The sequence below is a fragment of the Trachemys scripta genome, chromosome 12, assembly GCF_013100865.1.
Source record: "Trachemys scripta elegans isolate TJP31775 chromosome 12, CAS_Tse_1.0, whole genome shotgun sequence".
Lineage (NCBI taxonomy): Eukaryota > Metazoa > Chordata > Testudines > Emydidae > Trachemys > Trachemys scripta.
The window spans coordinates 1105508-1127686 of NC_048309.1; the positions used below are offsets into that span (position 1 = coordinate 1105508).

A 22179-nucleotide genomic window follows, 5' to 3' on the forward strand; every position below is an offset into this window, starting at 1 on the left:
GTTGGCCTGGGAAGGTTGCAGGGGAGTTTGGATGGGACTGTATTCATTGGGGGTGGGAGACTTTCCCTGAGGGAGGATACCTGAGCACGTAACATGAGAACCCAAGAAAGGGGTTGGAGGCCAGGTGACACCTCTGCCCGGGAAACTGGACAAAGGCTGGTGGAGGAGCGGGGGGGTGGGAGGGGCTGAGGGAGATGGCTGGAGGGAGTTTCAGTTTGGAGCTGGCTGGGGAAATGGAGGGGCGCCTAGATGGGGCTCTGGCCTGCCTGCCCCGCCCCCAAGATGGACCTAACGGGGGGGGGGAGGGTCTAGTTGTCTGTACCTGCAAGACCTGTTTTGGACTGTGCTCCTGTCATCTAAATAAACCTTCTGTGTTACTGGCTGGCTGAGAGTCACGGTGAAGCGCAGGAAGCCGGGGGTGCAGGGCCGTGTTTCCCCCAAACTCTGTGACACCTGGAAACATGAACTCACTTCTGCAGCCTGTTATTACATTTCCCAACTTTCGCAAGGCCCTGCTGCTTCCCTGTTCCCTTTGGGAGGGGCAGACACCGGGAGCGGCTCGCTTGTGCAATGGCCCCTCCCGGGACGGCAGTGCCGGGCTGGCGTGATGCTATATAAGCCGGGGCAGCTCGGTGCTGGGCAACCTGGCCCCGCAGCACCATGAAATCAGGCCACCTCCTCCTGGGGCTCCTCGCCCTCTGGGCTGACCTGACACCTGCCTCTGGGCAGCTCCGTGAAGGTGAGGGCTCCCTGCCCTGGCTCCCCACCCAGCCCGGCAGCCAGCGCTTCCCTCCTGCCTGCCCCCAGCCCAGTTCGCTCTCAGCGGCTCCTGCCCCGTATCCCCCATGCGACACAGCCCCTCGCAGCGTCCCTGGCCCTGCCGCCAGCCCCAGTGTTTCTTGCCCCCGGGCGTGGGACTGTCCCCGGAGCTCCCCCATTTCGCCCCAGGGAGGCCTCCTTGCTCTGTCCCCGATACACCAGAGACGCTCACAGCTCTCACGCATTAGCAACAAGGTCCTCGTTTATCCCCATCACCCACCCCAGGCCCTGCCGCTTGCATCGACCCTTGAGACTGGGCCCCCGTTAGTTTCGAATCAGGCAGCTGAGATCCGTTGCAGGGTTCCCCCTTTCTTCCTAACCCATCTTTCTTTGCTCCGTAGCTAACGACATCTGCAATCTCCCTGCGGATCCCGGCCCATGTTTAGCCTACATGCCCAGATACTTCTACAACTCGGCCACCAAGAGGTGCGAGGAGTTCATTTACGGCGGCTGCCAGGGCAATGCAAACAGGTTTTCCAGTATGGACGAATGTCTCAAGACCTGTGGAAGCTCAGGTAAGACAGCAAGAGAAACTCAGCTAGTTGGGTCAGGAGCTGGTCAGAGGGATGTGAANGGAATAGAGATGGACGGGGCGGGATCCAGAGCACACGACACACACACGGATAGCCCAGGCGTTTGGGGGGTGCCTTATCCCTGCCCCCCGAAGGAGCGTCAGAGACCCGGGGGGAGAGCGAGAAGGATGTACCGACCCCTCCCTTAGCCCCCAGCCCACGGGGGCAGCGTGCGAGGGGCAGGGTTCGGTTCTGGAGCTGTCCCTGCAGCCAGCTCTGGGGAGGAGCGGGCTCATGAGTGCTGCTTTCTGGGCCATGGGGAGCTGCCAGGCCGGTGGGCCAGTGTTAGGAATTACAGCATGACAGGCCTGGGCCCAGCAGCTCCTCACGGGAAGCAGCAGAGGGAAGAGGGAGGGCTGGAGGCGTGTTGGGAGAATGACAGATCTGGCTCTGAGGAACCAGCTCTTTGCTGTGAGCTGAGAGGTCCCGTCCCGCACAGCTCCTGGGGCCAACACTGGGTGGGCTTCACGAGAGGTTCGCTCCAGGGCAGCCCAGTGCTCAGTGGCTCTGGGGTCAGCTGTTTGTCCCGGTGTCCCAGGCAGGGCGCGGAGCCGCCTGGAAACATGAACTCACCTCTGCAGCCTGTTATTACATTTCCACCTCCCTCACCAGGGACGTTTCCCAACTCTCGCAGGGCCCTGCTGCTTCCCTGTTCCCTTTGGGAGGGGCAGACACTGGGAGCGGCTCACTTGTGTGTAATGGCCCCTCCCGGGACGGCAGTGCCGGGCTGGCATGATGCTATATAAGCTGGGGCAGCTCGGCGCTGGGCAACCTGGTCCAGCAGCACCATGAAATCAGGCCACCTCCTCCTGGGGCTCCTCGCCCTCTGGGCTGACCTGACACCTGCCTCTGGGCAGCTCCGTCAAGGTGAGGGCTCCCTGCCCTGGCTCCCCACCCAGCCCGGCAGCCAGCGCTTCCCTCCTGCCTGCCCCCAGCTCCGTTTGCTCTCAGCGTCTACTGCCCCGTATCCCCCACGCGACACAGGCCCTCGCAGTGTCCCTGGCCCTGCTGCCAACCCCAGTGTCTCTCGCCCCCGGGCGTGGGACTGTCCCCAGGGCTCCCCCTCTTCGCCCCAGGGATGCCTCCTTGCTCTGTCCCCGGCCTTTCCCTCTTCCCCTCCCGCTCCAGGACACGGAGCCCTTCGTCTCCCCAGCCCCCTGGCTGCTCCTGGAGTCTTTCTACCCTCTAGGCTCTCCCTGGTGAACCCCCCATGTCCATGGCTCTGACACCCCCTCGGACTCGTCTCCCTCCGGGCCGGGTTGCAGCCTGGCTCTGGGATGTGCCCTTGGGTGTCTCCCTGCCATGCACTGGTCAGTGTGAGCTCTCTTCCCTCCCCTCCCCTACGCTCTCCGTCACCCCCACCCCCCATCCAGGCCCTCCCCACGTCCTTCCGGGTCTTTCCCTATTACACCTCCGGCTGATGGGACCCCCCACCACGGCCAGGTCCAAAGACAGGCGCCTTCCTGCACTCAGGCAGCCCCAGTTCGGCCCCCTGCAGAACATGCTGCCCCTGCCGCGGGCAGCTTCAGACAGTGCCAGTGGCCACAGGAACGGGGGAGACGTTTCCTCAGGAGCAGGGAGGCTGCTGGGGGCTGCTAGTGAGCTCGGGAGGAGGGGAGCCAGCCCCATCTCCCCACACACACACTGGTTGGCACAGACAGGCACTACCAGGTTGATACCAAGGGACCCTGGAGGGCTGCCCCTCGCCAGCGACCTGTGGCAGGACCTGGGGAGTGGCGCTAGGGGCTGCAGACCAGCGAACCGTAGCTGGAGTCTGAACAGACCCCACAGGGGGTGAGCTGAACTCCTGCCAGAACCAGTGAGATCGCCCAGGAGCGGGGGCTCCCGTAGGGGAGCCAAGGGCAAGAGACTCACCAAGCCTATGGCCGAGCCCAGGCTGGGGGTCGATCGACTGCTCACCTCTCCCGGCTGCCCAGGCAGCAGCCTGGGCCCTGGCAATTGCTGTCCTGCCCACTGTTGCAGGGACCACTCCGGCCCTGACCCTGGGAGATGGACTGCATGGGCTGAGGGCCCTGTGCTACCATGGCCTCCCCTCCCTGCCCCACCCAAACGATCCCCCCAGGATCTGCCCCTCTGCTGCTCAGTCCCCGCCCCCATGTGCCTTTGGACAGCTCTGCGCTGGCTCCTCGTTCAGCTGTAACAATACCGCAGAGCAACAAATGCTGACGGGGAAGGTGTGAAAAGGAAACTGGCTGAACTAATCTAGAGAAAAGGCCCTACCGGTGTGGTTCAAGGGCTGTGTTTAAATCACACTTGGTAAAAACAGAAGATGTGGAATCGGAAAATAATGACCCCAAATTGATGTGTCCGATATTAGACCTAATTGGTGGACAAAATAATGAGGGGGATGGGCTCTTCCACCCTCTGCGCTGCCTTTGTGGGCCCTAAGAAAGTGAACAAGGAAGTGTTATTTAGCCCTTAACATAACACAAGAGCCAGAGGCAGCCAATGAAATGAACAGGCAGCAAGTTTAAAACAAACAAAAGGAAGTGTTTCTTCACACAGCGCACAGTCAACCTGTGGAACTTGTTGCTGGAGGATGTTGTGGAGGCCAAAATATAACGGGGTTCAAAAAAGAATGAGAGAAGTTCCTGGAAGATAGGTCCATCAATGGCTATTAGCCAGTCAGGGATGCTACCCCATGCTCCGGGTGTCCCTAAACATCTGACTGGTAGAAGCTGGGACTAGACGACAGGGGCTGGATCACTTGACAAGTCCCTGTTCTGCTCAGTCCCGCTGAAACAGCTGGCCTTGGCCACTGTCAGAAGATCGGCTCCTGAGCGAGATGGACCATTGGTCTGACCCAGGGTGAGGAAGCAGAGACGCTGTCAGCCAGCACAGAGTGGTTACGGAGCTAGCCCAGCCCTATTCTAGTGCAGTGAAGGCCAGACCTGGGGGGGAAGAGCAGGAGAGAGCCTGGCCCAGTTTGGGGCTGACGGGCAAAGAGGCGGGATCACCAGCTGGCCAGGCAGGGCAGCCAGACGGGAGTAATCACGGACTCCCCAGCCAAGGGCAATAGCCAAGGACCCTCCAGCACCTGGGCAGACCCCAGAGACACCGTGGGGCTCACCCCCACCAGCTTGCGGCAGACCTGCCCGAAGGAGCCTTGCACCGTGGTAAGACTCTCCGGGAAGTCAGCTGTCCAGTAAACTGGGCTAGAACGGCCTCTCCCCCAACCTGAACAGACTGGTAGGGAGCAGGCCAGGGCCGCAGATTCTGACTCCCTGCTGGAGGGCCCCCCTATTCGAGGGTTGATGTACATAGGGTCCTGGGCTGGGACACGGTGCAGAGGGAGGGCCCAGATCCCCCTACCCCCTTTGGCCTTCAAGACTGAGGCTCCTCAACCAAGCGGGGGACTGAGGGCCACGTGCTCTAACCACTAGGCAGCGCAGCCCTCCAAGCTGCCTGTTACACCCAGTCTGGTCATTCTTATGTTCTTAAGAAAAAGACTTTGGGAGGAAGATGGAAGAAGAGACAGAGGCTACTGGAACGAGCTTCACCATCATGACTGCCACCCACCCGCCCCATTTTCTGGGGTCTCAGGCCTTTGTCACCCTGACCACGAGAGATGTCCTGACCACAATGACCTAAAGAGAGAGGGACCCAGATGACATCGTCTCCCCATCAGCGCCAGGTGAATCCCAGTCACCACCTGGGATAAAATGGGCTCAGACTTTAACAACAACAGCAACAACAGCTCCAGCCCATCTCAGCTAACGTCTTCTTTTTCCTGCAGCGAGACAGTTGGTGCGTCTTCACTACCAGCTAAGAGAGGCCAGAGAAGGGGGGGTTTCCTTCTGAAACTCTCTCCAGCTAAAGGGACATGGACCAAGGGATGGGGTTAAAACAAAAGCCTTATTTCATGCTTAATGTTTCAAAGGCTTCAACTGTTTCCCCTTCTCTTCTGTAGCTTTAATAAAAGGTTAAAAAGATTTTTACTGGGGTGTTTGCCCTGTTGCTGAGCAGGCTGAGGTCTCTGTATTCCAAGCCCCAGACCTTGATTAACATTGTTTATCCCCATCACCCACCCCAGGCCCTGCCGCTTGCATCGACCCTTGAGACTGGGTCCCCGTTAGTTTCGAATCAGGCAGCTGAGATCCATTGCAGGGTTCCCCCTTTCTTCCTAACCCATCTTTCTTTGCTCCGTAGCTAACGCCATCTGCAATCTCCCTGCGGACCCCCGGCCCATGTTTCACCTACAGCCGCAACTACTTCTACAACTCGGTCACCAAGACCTGTGAGGAGTTCATTTACGGCGGCTGCCAGGGCAATGCAAACAGGTTTGACACTATGTTCAGGTGCCTCAAGACCTGTGGAAGCTCAGGTAAGACAGCAAGAGAAACTCAGCTAGTNGATGTGCTGGCTGCCACTTCCTGCAGCCCCCATTGGCCTGGAGCGGCGAACCGCGGCCACTGGGAGCCACGATCGGCCGAACCTGCGGACACGGCAGGTAAACAAACCAGCCCGGCCCGCCAGGGGCTTTCCCTGCACAAGCGGCGGACTGGCTTTGAGAACCACTGGCCTGGAGGATCCAGCAGACCCAGGACCCCATCATGCAGACTAGGGACCGAGTGGCCAGGCAGCAGTTCTGAAGAAAAGGACCTAGGGGTCACAGTGGACAAGAAGCTGGATATGAGTCAGCAGTGTGCCCTTGTTGCCAAGAAGGCTAACGGCATTTTGGGCTGTATAAGTAGGGGCATTGCCAGCAGATCGAGGAACGTGATCGTTCCCCTTTATTCGGCACTGGTGAGGCCTCATCTGGAATACTGTGTCCAGTTTTGGACCCCACGCTACAAGAAGGATGTGGAAAAACTGGAGAGAGTCCAGCGGAGGTCAACAAAAATGATTAGGGGTCTGGAGCACATGACTTATGAGGAGAGGCTGACGGAACTGAGATTGTTTAGTCTCCAGAAGAGAAGAATGAGGGGGGGATTTGATAGCTGCTTTCAACTACCTGAGGGGGGTTCCAAAGAGGATGGAACTCGGCTGTTCTCAGTGGTGGCAGATGACAGAACAAGGAGCAATGGTCTCAAGTTGCAGTGGGGGAGGTCTAGGTTGGATATTAGGAAACACTATTTCACTAGGAGGGTGGTGAAGCACTGGAATGGGTTACCTAGGGAGGTGGTGGAATCTCCATCCTTGGAGGTTTTTAAGGCCCGGTTTGACAAAGCCCTGGCTGGGGTGATTTAGTTGGGGATTGGTCCTGCTTTGAGCAGGGGGTTGGACTAGATACCTCCTGAGGTCCCTTCCAACCCTGATATTCTATGATTCTATGACTCTATGCCGGGCGCTGCAGAGACGCGGTGAGAGGCAGCCCTGGCCCGAGGAGCNTAGCCCCCAGCCCACGGGGGCAGCGTGCGAGGGGCAGGGTTCGGTTCTGGAGCTGTCCCTGCAGCCAGCTCTGGGGAGGAGCGGGCTCATGAGTGCTGCTTTCTGGGCCATGGGGAGCTGCCAGGCCGGTGGGCCAGCGTTAGGAATTACAGCGTGGCAGGCCCGGGCCCAGCAGCTCCTCACGGGAAGCAGCAGAGGGAAGAGGGAGGGCTGGAGGCGTGTTGGGAGAATGACANTGGACGAATGTCTCAAGACCTGTGGAAGCTCAGGTAAGACAGCAAGAGAAACTCAGCTAGTTGGGTCAGGAGCTGGTCAGAGGGGTGTGAATGCAAAGCAGCTGGGGCCACAGAGACGGATCTCCCCTCTAACGACTGACTGGCTGCATCACAGCAGTGCCTAGGGGACCCAGCAGAGACAGGACCCCAGCATGCCGGGCGCTGCAGAGACGCGGCGAGAGGCAGCCCTGGCCGAGGAGCTCACACTCTGGCTAGGCAAAGGGAGGAGGGCTGAGGACGAGCGTGTGAGAGGAGTCCATGGTACAGCTCGTGCTGGGAGCTGAAACTAAATTGAAGGTCCCTGAGTCCCGGTAGCTGCATCCCAGCCTGCTCCGGAGGCCCCTGGCTAGGGCGTTAATGACAATAACAATCCTGCTGAACACGTCTGTAGCCTGGCACCCAGAACCGCAGACCTGCTGGCCTGGCTCAGAGGAGTCATGCTCGTCTCTGGCCCAGTGGGGCGGGGGCTGGAGGAGCAGGAGTGAGTCCCAGTCTCAGACACTGGAGAAATGGCTCACCCAGCTGCCGTGGGTGCTGGGCATTTCCTCTCTAACCCCGGGAGAGCGCCCACGGGCCCAGGCTGCCTTTGCCTCAGGGATCCTGGTGTCCAGAAAGCCGAAGCAGCAGCCACCTTCCGGCGTTATTTATTACAAGCCGGGTGTGTGACGCTCTTTAGCACGATGCAGCAGGGGGTGCGTGATGATGTCACTGAGATACATTCAGGGTTCCCCAGTCGCCCAGAAGCCACCCCAGCCGAGGACTCTCCCGAGAGTTACTGGACTGGTGTCACTCCGTGTCCATCTGATCAGCAGAGAAAGGCGATGGGATTGTCCGTACTCCTGCAGTCCATCCCCAGGCAAAGGTCCCACTTCAGCCTCCAGGCCTTTCCCTGGCTCAGGACATCAGGATTTCAGAGCTGCACCATCCCTTCAACCAGCGTGCGGGGTCTCACTGCCTCTGCACTGAGATTTCAATATTGCTTGTAGCAAAATGACATCAATCAGTGTTACAGTTTATCGTAGTTTTAGGTGAATTTTTGTTAAGATCTAGATAAAAGAGCTACAAAGAAATTGTATCAAAATAGCAGAAAAAATTGTAAGTACATTTTGCAGACAAGTCCCATTTCCGAGAATTTTCAGCACGCTGACTTATGCTCCTAGTTTTTCATGGAAAACTGCATATGCATTTTGTCTGCCTATTTGTCTGCCCAACGTGTCTGAAAATCTGGCCCGAACTGTTCTTAAGCTACTAGTTTAAATGGTATAATGCTTTAGACGGGGTTTCACATGGGGCTCTGATACACCAGATACACTCACAGCTTCCATGCGTTAATGACAAGGCCCTCGTTTACCCCATCTCCCACCCCCGCAGCCACTTCACACCCACCCTGGAGACTGGTACCCTGTTAATTTGGAATGTGAAGGCTGAGATGCTTCACCGATTTCCCTCCTTCCATCCTAACCTGTCTGTCTTTCTTCTGCAACTAAAGAGATCTGCAAGCTCCCTATGGAACCCGGCCCATGTTTTACCTACGTGCCCAGCTACTTCTACAACTCGGTCACCAAGAGGTGCGAGGAGTTCATTTACGGCGGCTGCCAGGGCAATGCAAACAGGTTTCCCAATATGGACGAATGTCTCAAGACCTGTGGAAGCTCAGGTAAGACAGCAAGAGAAACTCAGCTAGTTGGGTTGTGAGCTGCCCAGGTGAGAGAGACATTAATGCAAGGATGCTGGGGCTGATCTCCATGGTTGATTGGTTGCGTCACAGCAGTGCCTAGCCCTAGAGGCTCCGACAGAGATCAGGACCCCGGCGTGCCAGGCGCTGCACAGACGCACAGAGACAGCCCTTGCCTGAGGAGTTCGCAGTCTTACTAGACAAAGGGGAGGAGGGGCTGAGGATGGGTACTTTGAGAGGAGTCCATGGTACAGCTCATGAGGGGAGTGAACTCACCTGAAGGTCCCCCGAGTCCTGGTAGCTGCACTCCAGCCCGCTCTGGAAGCCCCTGCTAGAGACTTAATGACAATAACAATCCTGCTGAGCATGTCTACAGCCTGTGATTCCTGAGACTGGGTTTCACACAGGGTCTTGATACACACACAGCTCTCATGCACTGGGGACAAAGTTGTCTGGTAGCCCCAACTCCCACCGCGCTGCTGCACCTCGCATCCCCCAACCCCCACAAGACTGGGCCCAGTTAGTTTTGAATTGCAGAGTTCCTCCCTTTTCCTCCTAACTTGTCTCTCTTTATTCTGTAGATGTAAATATCTGCCAGCTCCCTGTGCAGCCCGGCCCGTGTCAGGCCTACACGACCCAGTACTTCTACAACTCGGCCACCAAGAAGTGTGAGGAGTTCAGGTACGGCGGCTGCCAGGGCAACGAGAACAGGTTTGCCACCAAAGACGAATGTTTCCAGACATGTGGACGCCCAGGTACCGTAATGATGGAAACTCGGTTGGGCTGTGATCTGCCCAGGCCAGAGGCACATTAATGCAAAGATGCCGGAGCCACAGGGGTGATTTTCAGTAAATCTTTGAATACCTGGGATGGTCCAGACAGGGGTTTGTCTAACTTGCTCTTAAACACCTCCAGTGACGGAGATTCCACAACCTCCCTGGGTAATTTGTTCCAGCGCTTAACCACCCTGTTAGGAAGTTTTTCCTAATGTCCAACCTAAACCTCCTTTGTCGCAATTTAAGTCCATTGCTTCTTGCCCTGTCTTCAATAAATAAGGAGACCAATTTGTCACCCTCCTCTTTATAACAATCTTTTACATACTTGAAGATTGTTATTATGTCCCCCCTCAGTCTCCTCTTCTTCGGACTAAACAAACCCAGTTTTTCCAATCTTTCCTCATAGATCATGTTTTCTAGACCTTTAATCATTTATGTTGCTCTCTGGACTTTCTCCAAGTTGCCCACATCTATCCTGGAGTGTGGTGCCCAGAACTGGATGCAGTACTCTGGCAGAGGCCTTATCAGTGCTGAACAGATTGAAAGAATGACGTCTTGTGTCTTGCTTACAACACTCCTGCTATATATCCTAGAATGATGTTCGGTATTTTTTGCAATAGTATTACATTGTTGTCTCATATTTAGTTTGTGATCCACTATAACTAAGCCTACATTTTAGTCATGGATATTTTTAGTAAAAGCCATGAACAGGTCACAGGCAGTAAACAAAAACTCACAGCCCATGACTTGTCCATGACTTGTCCAATATACCCCTGACTAAATTTGGGTGCTCGGGGGGAGGGGGAGCGACCTGGGGACTGGCTGCGCCTCTGCCTAGGAGCCGAGGGATGTGTTGCCAATTCCGGGGAGCTGCCCTGAGGTAAGCGCCGCCTGGAGCCCATACCCACCCCCTGCGCCCCAACCCCCCGCCCCTGCCCTGAGCCCCCTCCCACACCCAAACTCCTGCTGCTGCTGGAGGATTTGGGGCGTGGTGGTCCGAGACTGCCCCAGCAGCGGCCGGTGTGACTGGCCCAGGGGCTGCCCGAGCTGGCCAGGCAGCCCTCGGCCCAGCCGCACCAGCCACTGCAGAAGTCACAGAGGTCACGGAACTTTCCATGGCTTCCGTGACAGACTCGCAGCCTTAACGATAACCCCCAGATCCCTTTCCGCAGTACTCCGTCCTAGGCAATTATTTCCCAGTTTGTATGTGTGCACCTGATTGTTCTTTCCTAAGTGGAGCACTTTTCATTTGTCCTGATTGAATTTCATCTTGTTTACTTCAGACCATTTCTCCAGTTAGTAAAGATAATTCTGAACTTTAATCCGGTCTTTCAAATCACTGCAACCCCTCCCAGCTTAGTATCATCTGCAAACTTTCTGAGTAGTCTTGATGCATTTATCCAAATCATTTATGAAGATAGCAAACAGAACCAGACCCAGGAGAGATTCCTACAAGACCCCACTCGATATGTCCTTCCAGCTTGACTGTGAATGATTGATAACTACTTTTTGAGTATGCTTTTCCAACCAGTTGTGCACTACCTTATAATAGGTTTGTCTAGGCTATATTTCTCTAGTTGTTTATGAGAAGGTTGTGTGAGATAGTATCAAAAAGCCTTACCAAAGTCAAAATGCATCAAATCTACCAGTCCCCACCATCCACAAGTCTTGTTACCTTGTCACAGAAGGATACTAGGTTGGCTTGACATGATTTGTTTTGACAAATCTATATTGACTGTTACTTATCCCCTTATTAGCTTCTAGGTGCTTACAAATTGATTGTTTGCTTATTTGCTCCATTATCTTTCTGGGTACTGAAGTTAAGCTGATTGGTCTATAATCCCCTGGGTTGTCTTTATTCCCCTTTTTATGACTAGGTACTATATTTGCCCCTTTCCAGTCCTCTGGGATCTCTCTGATCCTCCATGAGTAAGGCTAAGATTTTGTCATGGATATTTTTAGTAAAAGTCAGGGACAGCTCACGGGCAATAAAGAAAAATTCATGGAAGCCCATGACCTGTCCCTGACTTTTACTAAAAATATCCCTCATAAAATGGGAAGGGGCTGGGCAGCCGTGGGGTGGCTGGGAGCTCCAGGGCCCTCACCACCTGGGGACCTCAGAGCTCCAGGATGCCCTTACCCCCCACGGTGGCCAGGGAGCTGCGGGGATCCCCCTGTCCCCTGCAGTGGCCAGGGAGCTGCGGGGTACCCCTGCTACTCATGACAGCTCAGAGCTTGGGGGCCTGCTGCCTCAGGTGGCAGGGATACCTCGCAACTCTCTGCCGCTGCGGGAGGCGATGGGACCCTGCAGCTCCCAGCTGCCGGGGGTGAAGTCTCACGGAGGTCTTTGGAAGTCACAGATTCCGTGACTTCCGCGACCTCCGTGACAAAATCATAGCCTTAGCCATGAGTTCTCAAAGATAAATGCTAATGGCTCATAAATCTCTTGAGTCAGTTCCTTAAGTATTCTAGGACGTATTTCGTCAGGCCCTGCCACTTGAAGGCATCTAACCTAAGTAATTCTTAACTTGTTCTTTCCCTATTTCAGCCTCAGAGCCTGCCCCGTTTACACTGATGTTCACTATATCAGTCACCCGATCACTGCTAACCTTTTTGGTGAAAACTGAAAGAAAAAAGACATTTAATGCTTCCATCATTGCTGTGTTTTCTGTTATTGTCTTTCTCCCCCCCCCCCCCCCCCGTCCTTGGACTTCCTCTTGCTTCTAATATATTTGTAAAATGTTTCCTTGTTACCCTTTATGTCCCTAGCTAGTTTGATCTCATTTTGTGCCAGGACCTTTCTAATTTTGTCCCTACATGCTTGTGTTGTTGTTTTTATATCCATCCTTCATAATTTGAGCCTCTTCATTTGGCTCCGTTTTGAGTGTCAGGTCATTGAAGATCTCCTGGGTAAGCCAGGGTGGTCTCTTACCAGTCTTCCTATCTTTCCTATACTTTGAGATAGTTTGCGCTTGTGCTCTTAATAAAAAGCAGCTAACTCTCCTGAACTCTTTTCCCCCCTTAGACTTGTTTCCCGTGGGATCTTACCTATCAATTCTCGGAGTTTGCTTAGGGGTGATTTCTTGAATTCCATTGTTTTTATTCTGCTGTTTTCCCTCCTACCATTTGCATGAAAAATTGCACATACATTTTGCTTGCCCATTTGTCTGCCTGACAGTCCTGGCCCTAAACGTTCTTCAGCGTATCATTTAAATGACGTAATTCTTGAGGCTGGGTTTGACAGGGTGCTGATACACCAGATACACTCGCACAGCTCTCATGTGCTAGGGTCAAGGTCTTCTTTTAGCCCCATCTCCTATCCCAGCTTCTGCACCTCACAACCAGCCTGGAGCCCAAGAGCCTGTTAGTTTCGAATGAGGCAGCTGAGATTCTTTGCAGAGGACCCCCCTTTCCTCCTAACCCAGCTGTCTTTCTTCTGTAGTTCAAGAGGTTTGCAAGCTCCCTGTGGATGCCGGCTCATGTTTTTCCTACATGACCCGCTACTTCTACAACTCGGTCACCGACAGCTGTGAGGAGTTTGTTTATGGCGGCTGCGAGGGCAATGGGAACAGGTTTGCCAGTAAAAATGAATGTCTCAAGGCCTGTGGCAGCCCAGGTAAGAGAGCAAGAGCAACTCAGCTCGTTGGACTGTGAGCTGCCCAGGAACAAAGACGTTAATGCAAAGATGCTGGGGCCACAGGAGCTGATCTCCATTATTAGCTGTATCATGGCAATGCCTAGGGGACCCACCAGAGATCATGTCCCAACGTGCTGAGCACTGCCCTTGCCCCGAGGAGCTCACAGTCGGACTAGGCAAAGGGTGGGAGGGCTGAGGATGGGTACTTTGAGAGGAGTCCATGGTACTGCTTGTGATGGCGTTGGAACTCAGCTGAAGGTCCCCCGAATCTCTGCATCCCAGCCTGCTCTGGAGGCCCCTGGCTACGGTGTTAATGGCAATAACAATCCTGCTGAACACGTCTGTACTCTGGCACCCAGAACGCAGACCTGCTGGCCTGGCTCAGAGGAGTCATGCGCGTCTCTGGCACAGCTGGGGCGGGGGCTCAAGGGGCAGGACACTGGAGAAACAGCTCACACGGTGGCCATGGGTGCTGGGCATTTCCTCGTTAACCCCTGAGAGCGCCCACGACCTTTGCCTTTGCTCAGGGGTCCTTGTAATGGGATCCCTGGGGTACAACCTGGAATTGGGGTTCTGCTGGGCCCCCTTAACTCTCCAGCCTGGGCCGACTCTCACAATGCTTCGCGAGTGACAAGCAGAAAACCCCTCCAGGCGCTGTGATCACTCAGCACAACAGGAGGTGGCGCTCCACACCCAGCTAGATTGCATGAATGCTCGCAGAGCCACTCACGAATCACACAGAGAAAGGCACCAGCAAATCTGCCAAGCCCCCAGCCTTGCACCCCAAAACTGAACCGTCTTGCCCTGGTCAGAAACCTGACCAGTGTAAGTTCATTACCCAGCAGGGGGTGCGTGATGATGTCACTGAGATACATTCAGGGTTCCCCAGTCACCCAGCAGCCACCCCAGCCGGGGACTCTCCTGAGAGTTACCGGGCTGGTTTCATTCCACGTCACTTTGATCAGCAGTGAAAAGGTTTTGTCAATACTGGGGACAAGATCCTCCTGTGCATCCCCAGACAGAGCTCCAACCGCAGCCTCCCTGGCTCAGGACGTCAGGATTTCAAAGAACGAGGAGTCCTTGTGGCACCTTAGAGACTAACACATCCCTGTGAGCATGAGCTTTCGTGGGCTAAAACCCACTTCATGGGATGCATGCCATTTCAAAGCTGCACCGTCCCTTCCACCAGCATGACAGATCTCACTGCCTCGGCACTGAGCTTTCAGTTTTGCTTTTAGCTCCTTGACGTTGATCAGCGTTACATTTTATTCCAGTTGTAGGGGAGATTTTTGTTACGAGCTGGACAAAATCACTTAAAGGAAGTGACGTTAGAACAGCAAAAGAAAGATCAGTGATTTTTGCAGTTGGATCCCAATTCCCAGAGTGTTCAGCATGCCAATTTCGGCACCTAATTTGAATGGCAAATGGCACACGCATTTTGTCTGCCCCTTCGTCTGCCTGATGCTTCTGAAAACCTGGCCCGAAACCTTCTGCCGTAATAATGTTAATGGTAAAAGCGACAGAGAGTCCTGTGGCACCTTATAGACTAACAGACGTATTGGAGCATGAGCTTTCGTGGGTGAATATCCACGTCGTCACATGCATGTTAATGTTAATGATGTCATTCCTGAGCACTGATAGTATGTGGGGCTCGGTACAGCGGATACATACAGCTCTCTAGCACTAGGGACAAGGTCTCTTTTAGCCTCAGGTCCGACCCCAGTTGCTGCCTCTTTCACCCCTCATGGAGCCCGTGGCCTTGTTGGTGTTGAATATGGAGGCTGAGATCTTTCACGGAGCTCCCCCCGCCCCCGTTCCTCCTAACCCGTCTGTCGTTATTCTGTAGATACAAATATCTGCCAGCTCCCTATGCAGCCTGGCCCATGTCAGGCCTACGTGTCCCGCTACTTCTACAACTTGGTCACCAAGAAATGTGAGAAGTTCAGGTACGGCGGCTGCCAGGGCAATTGGAATAGGTTTGCCACCAAAGATGAATGTCTCGAGACCTGTGTGCGACCCGGTAAGAGAGTGAGAGAAGCTCGGCTAGTTGGGTCGGGAGCTGCCAGATAATCGAGATGTTAATGCAAAGGTGTTGGGGCCGCAGGGGTTGATTACCACTATAAGGATTGATTAGCTGCATCACAGCAGTGCCTGCACAGACCAGGGCCTCGTTGTGCTAGGGGCTGTACAGAGGAGGCTAGGGAGTTAATGACAAGAACAATCCTGCAGAACACGTCTATAGTCTTTCCCCCAGGACCGCAGACCTGCTGGCCTGGCTCAGACGAGTCATGCTCGTCTCTGGCACTGCTGGGGTGGGGGCTTACGGATCAGGAGTGAGTCCCAGTCTCAGACTCATTGCTTGAGAAACGGCAATGCTGGGCATTTCCTCGTTAACCCCTGAGAGCGCCCAGGAGCCCAGCTTTGCCTTTGGCTCAGAGATTCCATACACAGCAAAACTAGACTGTCCGAACCTAATCCCGAATGCAGCTATGCCCTGGGATGAGCCCGGCCCCTCGCTTACTGGGCACTGGCAGGCGTAACTGCAGGCCTTTCACCTTTCACTTCGCTGCCCTGCTCCCCACCCTCTGGGTCCTCCCCCTGTCTGACCGACTGCCCCTTCTTCCACACTGAAGACAGGAATGACAGAGAGACTGCAGGCCCTGTGGGGGCAGGGGACACAGTACTGCCAACTCCAAATGTTCAAAAACCAGGAGTCAGGCTCACCAAAAATCATGAGATTGGCTTTAAAACCATGTGATGATGTGAATGTAGTAGATGCGGTGATCTTTTTATTTGCCTTCTGCCTTTTGAGCCTGTAGAGTGCACTGGACTCACATTTTGTAGCTCTCCTCACAGTCACAAGGGCTAGAAATGTACTTTTTCTTTAAAAATGAAGGCTGAAATCATCACAGATCCACTTGACTCCAGGAGCTGGCACTTTAAGGAAACCAATAATTATCATGAGATGCATGACAAAATCATGAGAGCTGGCAACACTGTCAGGACCCTTCAATATTCAGTGCCTGGTTGATCAGCAGTGAAAGGCGATGGTGTTGTACATACCAGGCACAAGGTCCTGCAGTGCATCCCCAGGCAAACTCCTGCTCCAGCCTCCAGGCCGTTCCCTGGCTCTGTGGATTCCAGAGCTGCATGATCCCGTCAACCAGCATGACGGGGCGCACTGCCTCGGCACTGAGTTTTCAGTATTGCTTGTCGCTAAATGACGTCAATCAGTGTTACAGTTTTTCCTAATTATAGTAGTTAAGGTCTAGACAAAATTGTTTAACACAAATTATATAAAGACAGCAGAAAAAATATGTCAATTTGGTAGACAAATCCCATTTCCTAGAATGTTCAACATGCCAATTTATGCATCTAATTTGCTTGGGAAATTGCACGTGCATTTTGTCTGCCCATTTGGCTGCCTAATGTTCATGAAAACCTGGCCCACTGGTGCTTCCACGTAATTCTTGTGCCTGGGTTTCACATGGGGCTCTGATACACCCACAGCTCTCAGACATTTGGGTCAAGTCCTTGGTTAGCCCCAGCTCCCACACTTCTCACCCACTCCAGATCCCGGGCCCTTGTTCGCTCTCAGCGAGAGGCTGGGTTCCTTCAAAGATTTCCCCCTTTCCTCCTCTGCAGTTAATGACGTTTGCAAACTCCCTGTGGATTCTGGCTCATGCTTTTCCTACGAGACCCGCTACTTCTACGACTCGGTCACCAAGAAGTGTAGGGCGTTCACTTACGGCGGCTGCGAGGGCAATGGGAACAGGTTTGCCTCCATCGACGAATGTCTCAGGACCTGCGGAAGCGCAGGTAAGAGAGCGACAGACTCTTAGCTGGGTCAGGAGCTGCCTGGGTCAGAGGGATGGCGCTGAGCTATAATAAATATATGGAGATATACCGATCTCCTAGAACTGGAAGGGACCCCGAGAGGTCATCGAGTCCAGCCCCCTGCCTTCACTAACAGGACCAAGTACTGATTTTTCCCCAGATCCCTAAATGGCCCCCTCAAGCATTGAGCTCACAACCCTGGGTTTAGCAGGCCCATGCTCAAACCACTGAGCTATCCCTCCCCTCCTGATTTCATTGCAGGAAGGCCCATGGTTGGGGTGGTGCTTGTCACATTGCGAAGATGCCAGCCTGTTGCTACATTTCCCTTTGGAACAGGAACGAACATGTCATTTTCTAAGGCCGTTGGGTGACTCAGCAACTGCTCCCCTTCTCCTGTTGTTATACGGAATAAACGGCTACCCAGGGACGTGCCTCTTTGCTGGGATGAGAGCATAAGTGTGACGAGCCCTTGGCCCTCCCGCTCGCCACTCTGCACACATTGGAAACGCTGTTACTGTTATGGCCCCCAAAGGTGCTGGGCGCAGCACAGACAGGATCTCCCATCAGCCCCAGCATGTGAGACACGAACTCTCTGTAGGATTCACAGATAACTACGGAGATGTTCGCTCCTGCGGGCTGTCCTGCCTCGGCCCCTCCCTTTGCATCCCTTAGTGCCGTGTTTATCCAACCATCCCTCGCTGGAATCCCTCAGACAGAATTCCTCTCCTAACCCCTAGAGCTGTGTGGGGGCTTGGCCCTGGAGAGCATGGCTGAAGCTGGAAGTGGAGGTTTCTCTCCTGGAAGGACACCCCTCCCTACGCTAAGCTCGCGGTGAGACTGGGACTGGAGAGGGGCTGGACGGGGACCCCTAGCTCAAGGGCAGGAGGCCAGAGGTGCCTTGAGCGCAGGCGTGGGGGCAGTTTTCCATCTGATATCTAATCTCTCACTGCTGTCTCCAGGGCTGGTCCATTCCTCTGAGGGCCCTGCTCAGCCCCACATGGAGCTGTTGGGATTTATCAGCCAGGCCTCTCACTGCCGTGGGACCATTTTGTCTTCCAGAGAAACCTGGGTTCTGCCCCAAGACAACCGGAGGGCTCTGCATTCTGGGCTGCAACGATGATGACGACTGTGCTGGAGCAGAAAAGTGCTGCAGTAATGGGTGTGGCCNGTCTGCTGCTTCCTGCCCAGTCCAGCGGCAGCTGCCCATCTGTCCCCTGAGTTTGACCCGGAAGGCAGGAGACCTGATCTGGATGGCCCAGGGGGCTCTGCATCAGTTGCCTTCAGTGACTCAAATCACTAGATTAGACGTTAGGGAAACCGTCCTGCCAGGGTAGTTAAGCACGGGAATAGATTGCCTAGGAGGCTGGAATCTCCGTCACTGGAGGTTTTGAAGAGCAGGTTGGACAAACCCGTGTCAGGGGTGGTCAGATAATACGTAGTCCTGCCTCCGTGCAGGGGACTGGTCTAGAGGACCTCTCCGATCCCTCCCAGTCCTACGTTTCCAGGCTCCCCTGGAGCCCTACAGGCAGATACATTAGCTAGCACTGAACGGGGCGGTGTGTGCAAGGCCAGTGATCTGGGTGGCTGGGGGATCTGCCTGCTCGCGGCTGCAGGCGCACGGGCTGCGGTTACATAGCAGCTTTTCCATTGTCACTAGTCCAGACAATGCTGACCCTGCTCTCTCGCTGTTCTGTTCCCCAGTAAACCCAGGGTACTGCCGGAAGGCCCCACCTGGCACGGTGACAATCTGCCTTGCGGAATGCAGTAACGACAGGGAATGTGGAACGGGCAACAAGTGCTGCAGCCGGGGATGCCACGTGCACTGCGCACGGGCGGTGCCAGGTAACGCTGCACCTGGAGCGGGGGGGCCAAAGGGAGGGGTACTTGGTAATTCAAACTGCTAGACAAGTGGGGCCGGGTCTGAGCATGGGCCAGGGAGGGAGGTGGGGTAAGTGACAGAGCTGGGACAGGCAGGGGACTGACTGGAGAGGGTTTAAGGCCCATGGGCATGCGGCTGAGCGTGGGGTGGGAGGGTCTGGGTGGAAGCAGCAGAGACCAGTCCTGGAGAGGAGCAGACCAGGACTCCAAGGAAAAGCCTTGGCCAGAGGTCAGCTCTTGGGCCTGGCTCAGGTCCGTGGTGCAGGCCTGTGGGTTTGGGGTTTGTTCCCCATGGAGACATGAGCTGTTGTTGTTCCCCTTTTCCAGCCCATCCCGGCACCTGCCCCAAGAGGAGAGTGCTGCAGACGTTCGCGCCGTGTGAGAATAAGTGCAGTGACGACAGGGACTGTCCCACCAGGCAGAAATGCTGCTTTACTGGCTGTGGCCTCGGCTGTCTGGCCCCTCTGTAAGGTTTGAGGCCTTTTTCTGCAGCCACATTAGGACAGTGACAGGCATTCCAACTAAATTACATGAAAACACTGTAATATCAGGCTGTTAAGAAAGAGATCCTGTCCTAATAGACCCACTATCACCAGATAAAGAAACATCTTAAGATGGCCAAAGAAAACTTGGTTTGATAGCGTTCTCTCTGGCAAGGAATCACTTATCAACATTTGTGATTGTAAAATCTATACTTCTATTGGTTTGCCTGTATGGTTCCTACTTCTCTATTGTTTATCTGTCTGGTTCTTTGTTTCTGTCTGTTGCATAACTAATTTTGCAAGACTTAAATCAACTAAGGCGGTGGGGTATGATTGGGTAAAGAATTGTTTCACAATATGTTGTGATTGGTCAAAGAATTATTTCACAATACTTTAGTACAATGATTGGTTAAGGTATAGCTAAGGAGGACTCCAGTTACACTAGATGTACTGGGGTCCAAGAATGAGACCAGGTGGGGGGGAAAAAAGAAGAAGCAGAAGAAGGAAAGACCTGAAAAAAGAAGAAGAACTCATCCCCAAGACTCAGCCTAAGATAAGAGCTGCTAAGAATCCTCTGCCCGACTGTGCCATGCAGCAACCAGAATCCAGATGAGACTGCCCTTGCCTGGCCACCAGGGGAAGTCCGCCTGCGTGATCAGGATTGGTGAGCACAGCACTGTATGCTTAGCGCGTGTATTCTGCTTGGTGATTGTTAATAAATAGAGATTACAGATATTACTGAGGCAAGGCCCCACAAACCTGCAGAAGATTATGCTCCGAGCCCTAGGAACTGGGAAAGGGTGAGGGTGCCTAAATTAACCGGGTGACACCGTGAGCCCACTGGAGGGTAAAGGTGGGTGCCTTAGAGTGTGTGGGTAACACCTGTAACAGGTAGTAGCAGCAAAGAGAGATGGGCCTGTGAGCCCCCAGCCCCACAGCACTTGCCAGGCATCCTGTGGGCCAGAGATACTCCACCTCCCCTCCAGTCTGAGCTCCCTTGCAGATCTCTGCCCTCGTTATAACCCATCGCCTCTCTCCAGGTGACATTTGCCGACTCCTACCTCCTATCCCTCGCTTCTACAACCTGGCCTCCGGGATGGGCCACAGATTCTATTACGGCGGCTGCCAGGGCAACGAGAACGACTCTCCCAGCTGGGCACAGCGTTAGAAGTAACGCTACTGTGAGCGGGACTGGACCCCAGGAGTGCAGGAAGGAGCCCGGATCCAGGGTGGGAAATGGGACTAAATAGCTTGCTCGTTCTGGGGGCTGGATTCTAGCCCTCCTGTGGGAGGCCCAGGGTTGGGGAGACAATCACGAAAATCAGTTAAAAAATTATTCGGCATATGAATCTGTGCCACAAGTCTTCATAAACAGCCCTGGCTGTACCTTGAAGGAGCCCGGCATGGAATGGCCATGAGTAGTCATATGCACGTGTCGATTGAGGGTTTACATACACGGTCCGTAACAGTTAGCAATGGGGTTTGCAGTTGCACATACGTTTTGTCTGCCTAACCTTAGTTTCTGAAAATCCGGCCCTAACCGTTCTTCAACTAATATGTAAATGAAGTGACCATTAAGAAATGGGTTTTCATGGGGTTCGGATACACACACAGCTCTCACGCCCTTAGCCCCATCTCCCACCCCAGCTGGAGACTGGGTCCCAGTTAGATTTGAACGTGGAGGCTGAGATCCTTCAGGGAGTTCTCCCTTTTCTCCAAACCTGCCTCTCCATGCTCTGTAGCTAAAGTGACCGCACGGCCCCCATGTTCAGCCTGCAGTCACAGCTACTTCTACGACTCAGTCACCAAGACGTGTGACGAGTTCATTTATGGCGGCTGCCAGGGCAATGGGAACAATGGGGCACTGGAGCCGAATGTCTCAGGACCTGTGGAGGAGCCGGGAGGCTGTGTCTACACTACCACTTTTGCCGGTATAATTTATGTTACTCAGAAGTGTGAAGAAACACCCCCCTGAGCGAGATCACTGTCACTGACAGAAGTGCCAGTGTGGACAGCGCTATGTTGCAGGAGATGCTGTCCCACCGCCGTAGTTACCGCCACGCGTTGGGGATGGTTAATTGTGCCAACGGCAGAGCTCTCTCCTGTCGGCACAGAGCAGCTCCACGAGCGATCTGACAGCGGCACAGCTGCGTTGGTACAGCTGTGCTGCTGTAAGTTGCTGGTGTAGACGTGGCCTTAGGTGGGTCGTGACTGCCCAGGTCAGAGGGACAGTGCTGGAAATACACTAGGGGCTGTTCTCATAGCGCTGAAGGAGAGTCTGCGACACTGTTTGTGATGGGTACTGGACTAAATACAAGGGCCCATTGCTAGTTCTGGCAGTCAAATCCCACCTGTGCCGCTGCCAGCAGTGCCCCCAGAGCGTGAGAACCAGCCTCGGGGCACTGCTAGGAACCAGAGCACAAACCCAAACTGGCTGTGAGTTCTGCACCTAGGTGTCACCAACCAGTTATTAAGTGTGAACTCCTCAGGCACTGTGACGAAGTGGGACTGTTCTTAATGTTTCCTCTGAATACTGTGTGGGTGCCTCAGTTTCCCCTATGCATTTCTTAAGTCTCCAGTGTGCATAAATGGCCGACACTCTGTATCCTGGCAACAAATGGCCGGGGCCCTTCCCCCCTGCAAGGGAATAGCTAAAGGTGAACAAAGAGATCAGGTGACCTCGTGGCCCGGGAAAGAGACAAAGGCCAGAAGGGAGGGTCTGAAGGGGGTTTCAGTTTGGAGCTGGCTGGGGACAGGGAGTGAGTGCAGACGGGGTTGTCTGGCTCGCTGGGCCCCAGAATGGACCTGGCTGAGGGATCCCGTTCTCTGTACCTACAAACTCTGTTTTAGATGGTGTTCCTGTCATCTAATAAACC

At 54.3% G+C, this 22179-nt stretch overlaps 2 protein-coding genes and 1 long non-coding RNA gene across 3 annotated transcripts; all 3 read left to right on the plus strand.

Annotated features, from left to right (window-relative positions):
* Positions 1-564: 564 nt before the first annotated feature.
* On the plus strand, positions 565-15999 carry LOC117885715 (tissue factor pathway inhibitor 2-like). The gene is made up of 6 exons (XM_034787133.1): positions 565-739; positions 1161-1334; positions 8508-8675; positions 9275-9448; positions 12912-13085; positions 14953-15999. The coding sequence occupies exons 1-6, from the start codon at positions 661-663 to the stop codon at positions 15174-15176; spliced, it is 993 nt and encodes a 330-aa protein (XP_034643024.1). The 5' UTR covers positions 565-660; the 3' UTR covers positions 15177-15999.
* Positions 16000-16274: 275 nt separating this feature from the next.
* Positions 16275-18161, plus strand: LOC117885979 (chelonianin-like). Its single transcript, XM_034787584.1, has 4 exons — positions 16275-16347; positions 16680-16925; positions 18003-18111; positions 18143-18161. The coding sequence occupies exons 1-4, from the start codon at positions 16275-16277 to the stop codon at positions 18159-18161; spliced, it is 447 nt and encodes a 148-aa protein (XP_034643475.1).
* Positions 18162-18381: 220 nt separating this feature from the next.
* On the plus strand, positions 18382-20480 carry LOC117885719. The gene is made up of 3 exons (XR_004647827.1): positions 18382-18785; positions 19149-19967; positions 20344-20480. It is a non-coding gene; the product is annotated as an uncharacterized LOC117885719 (long non-coding RNA).
* Positions 20481-22179: the final 1699 nt, after the last annotated feature.

What these genes read in the sequence shown, in the direction of transcription:
- LOC117885715 (XM_034787133.1), top strand. Translation starts at nt 661, where the DNA reads ATGAAATCAGGCCACCTCCTCCTGGGGCTCCTCGCCCTCTGGGCTGAC. An exon ending in CTCTGGGCAGCTCCGTGAAG is followed by an intron (nt 740 to 1,160) that starts GTGAGGGCTCCC and finishes TTTGCTCCGTAG; the next exon opens with CTAACGACATCTGCAATCTC. An exon ending in CCAGACATGTGGACGCCCAG is followed by an intron (nt 9,449 to 12,911) that starts GTACCGTAATGA and finishes TTTCTTCTGTAG; the next exon opens with TTCAAGAGGTTTGCAAGCTC.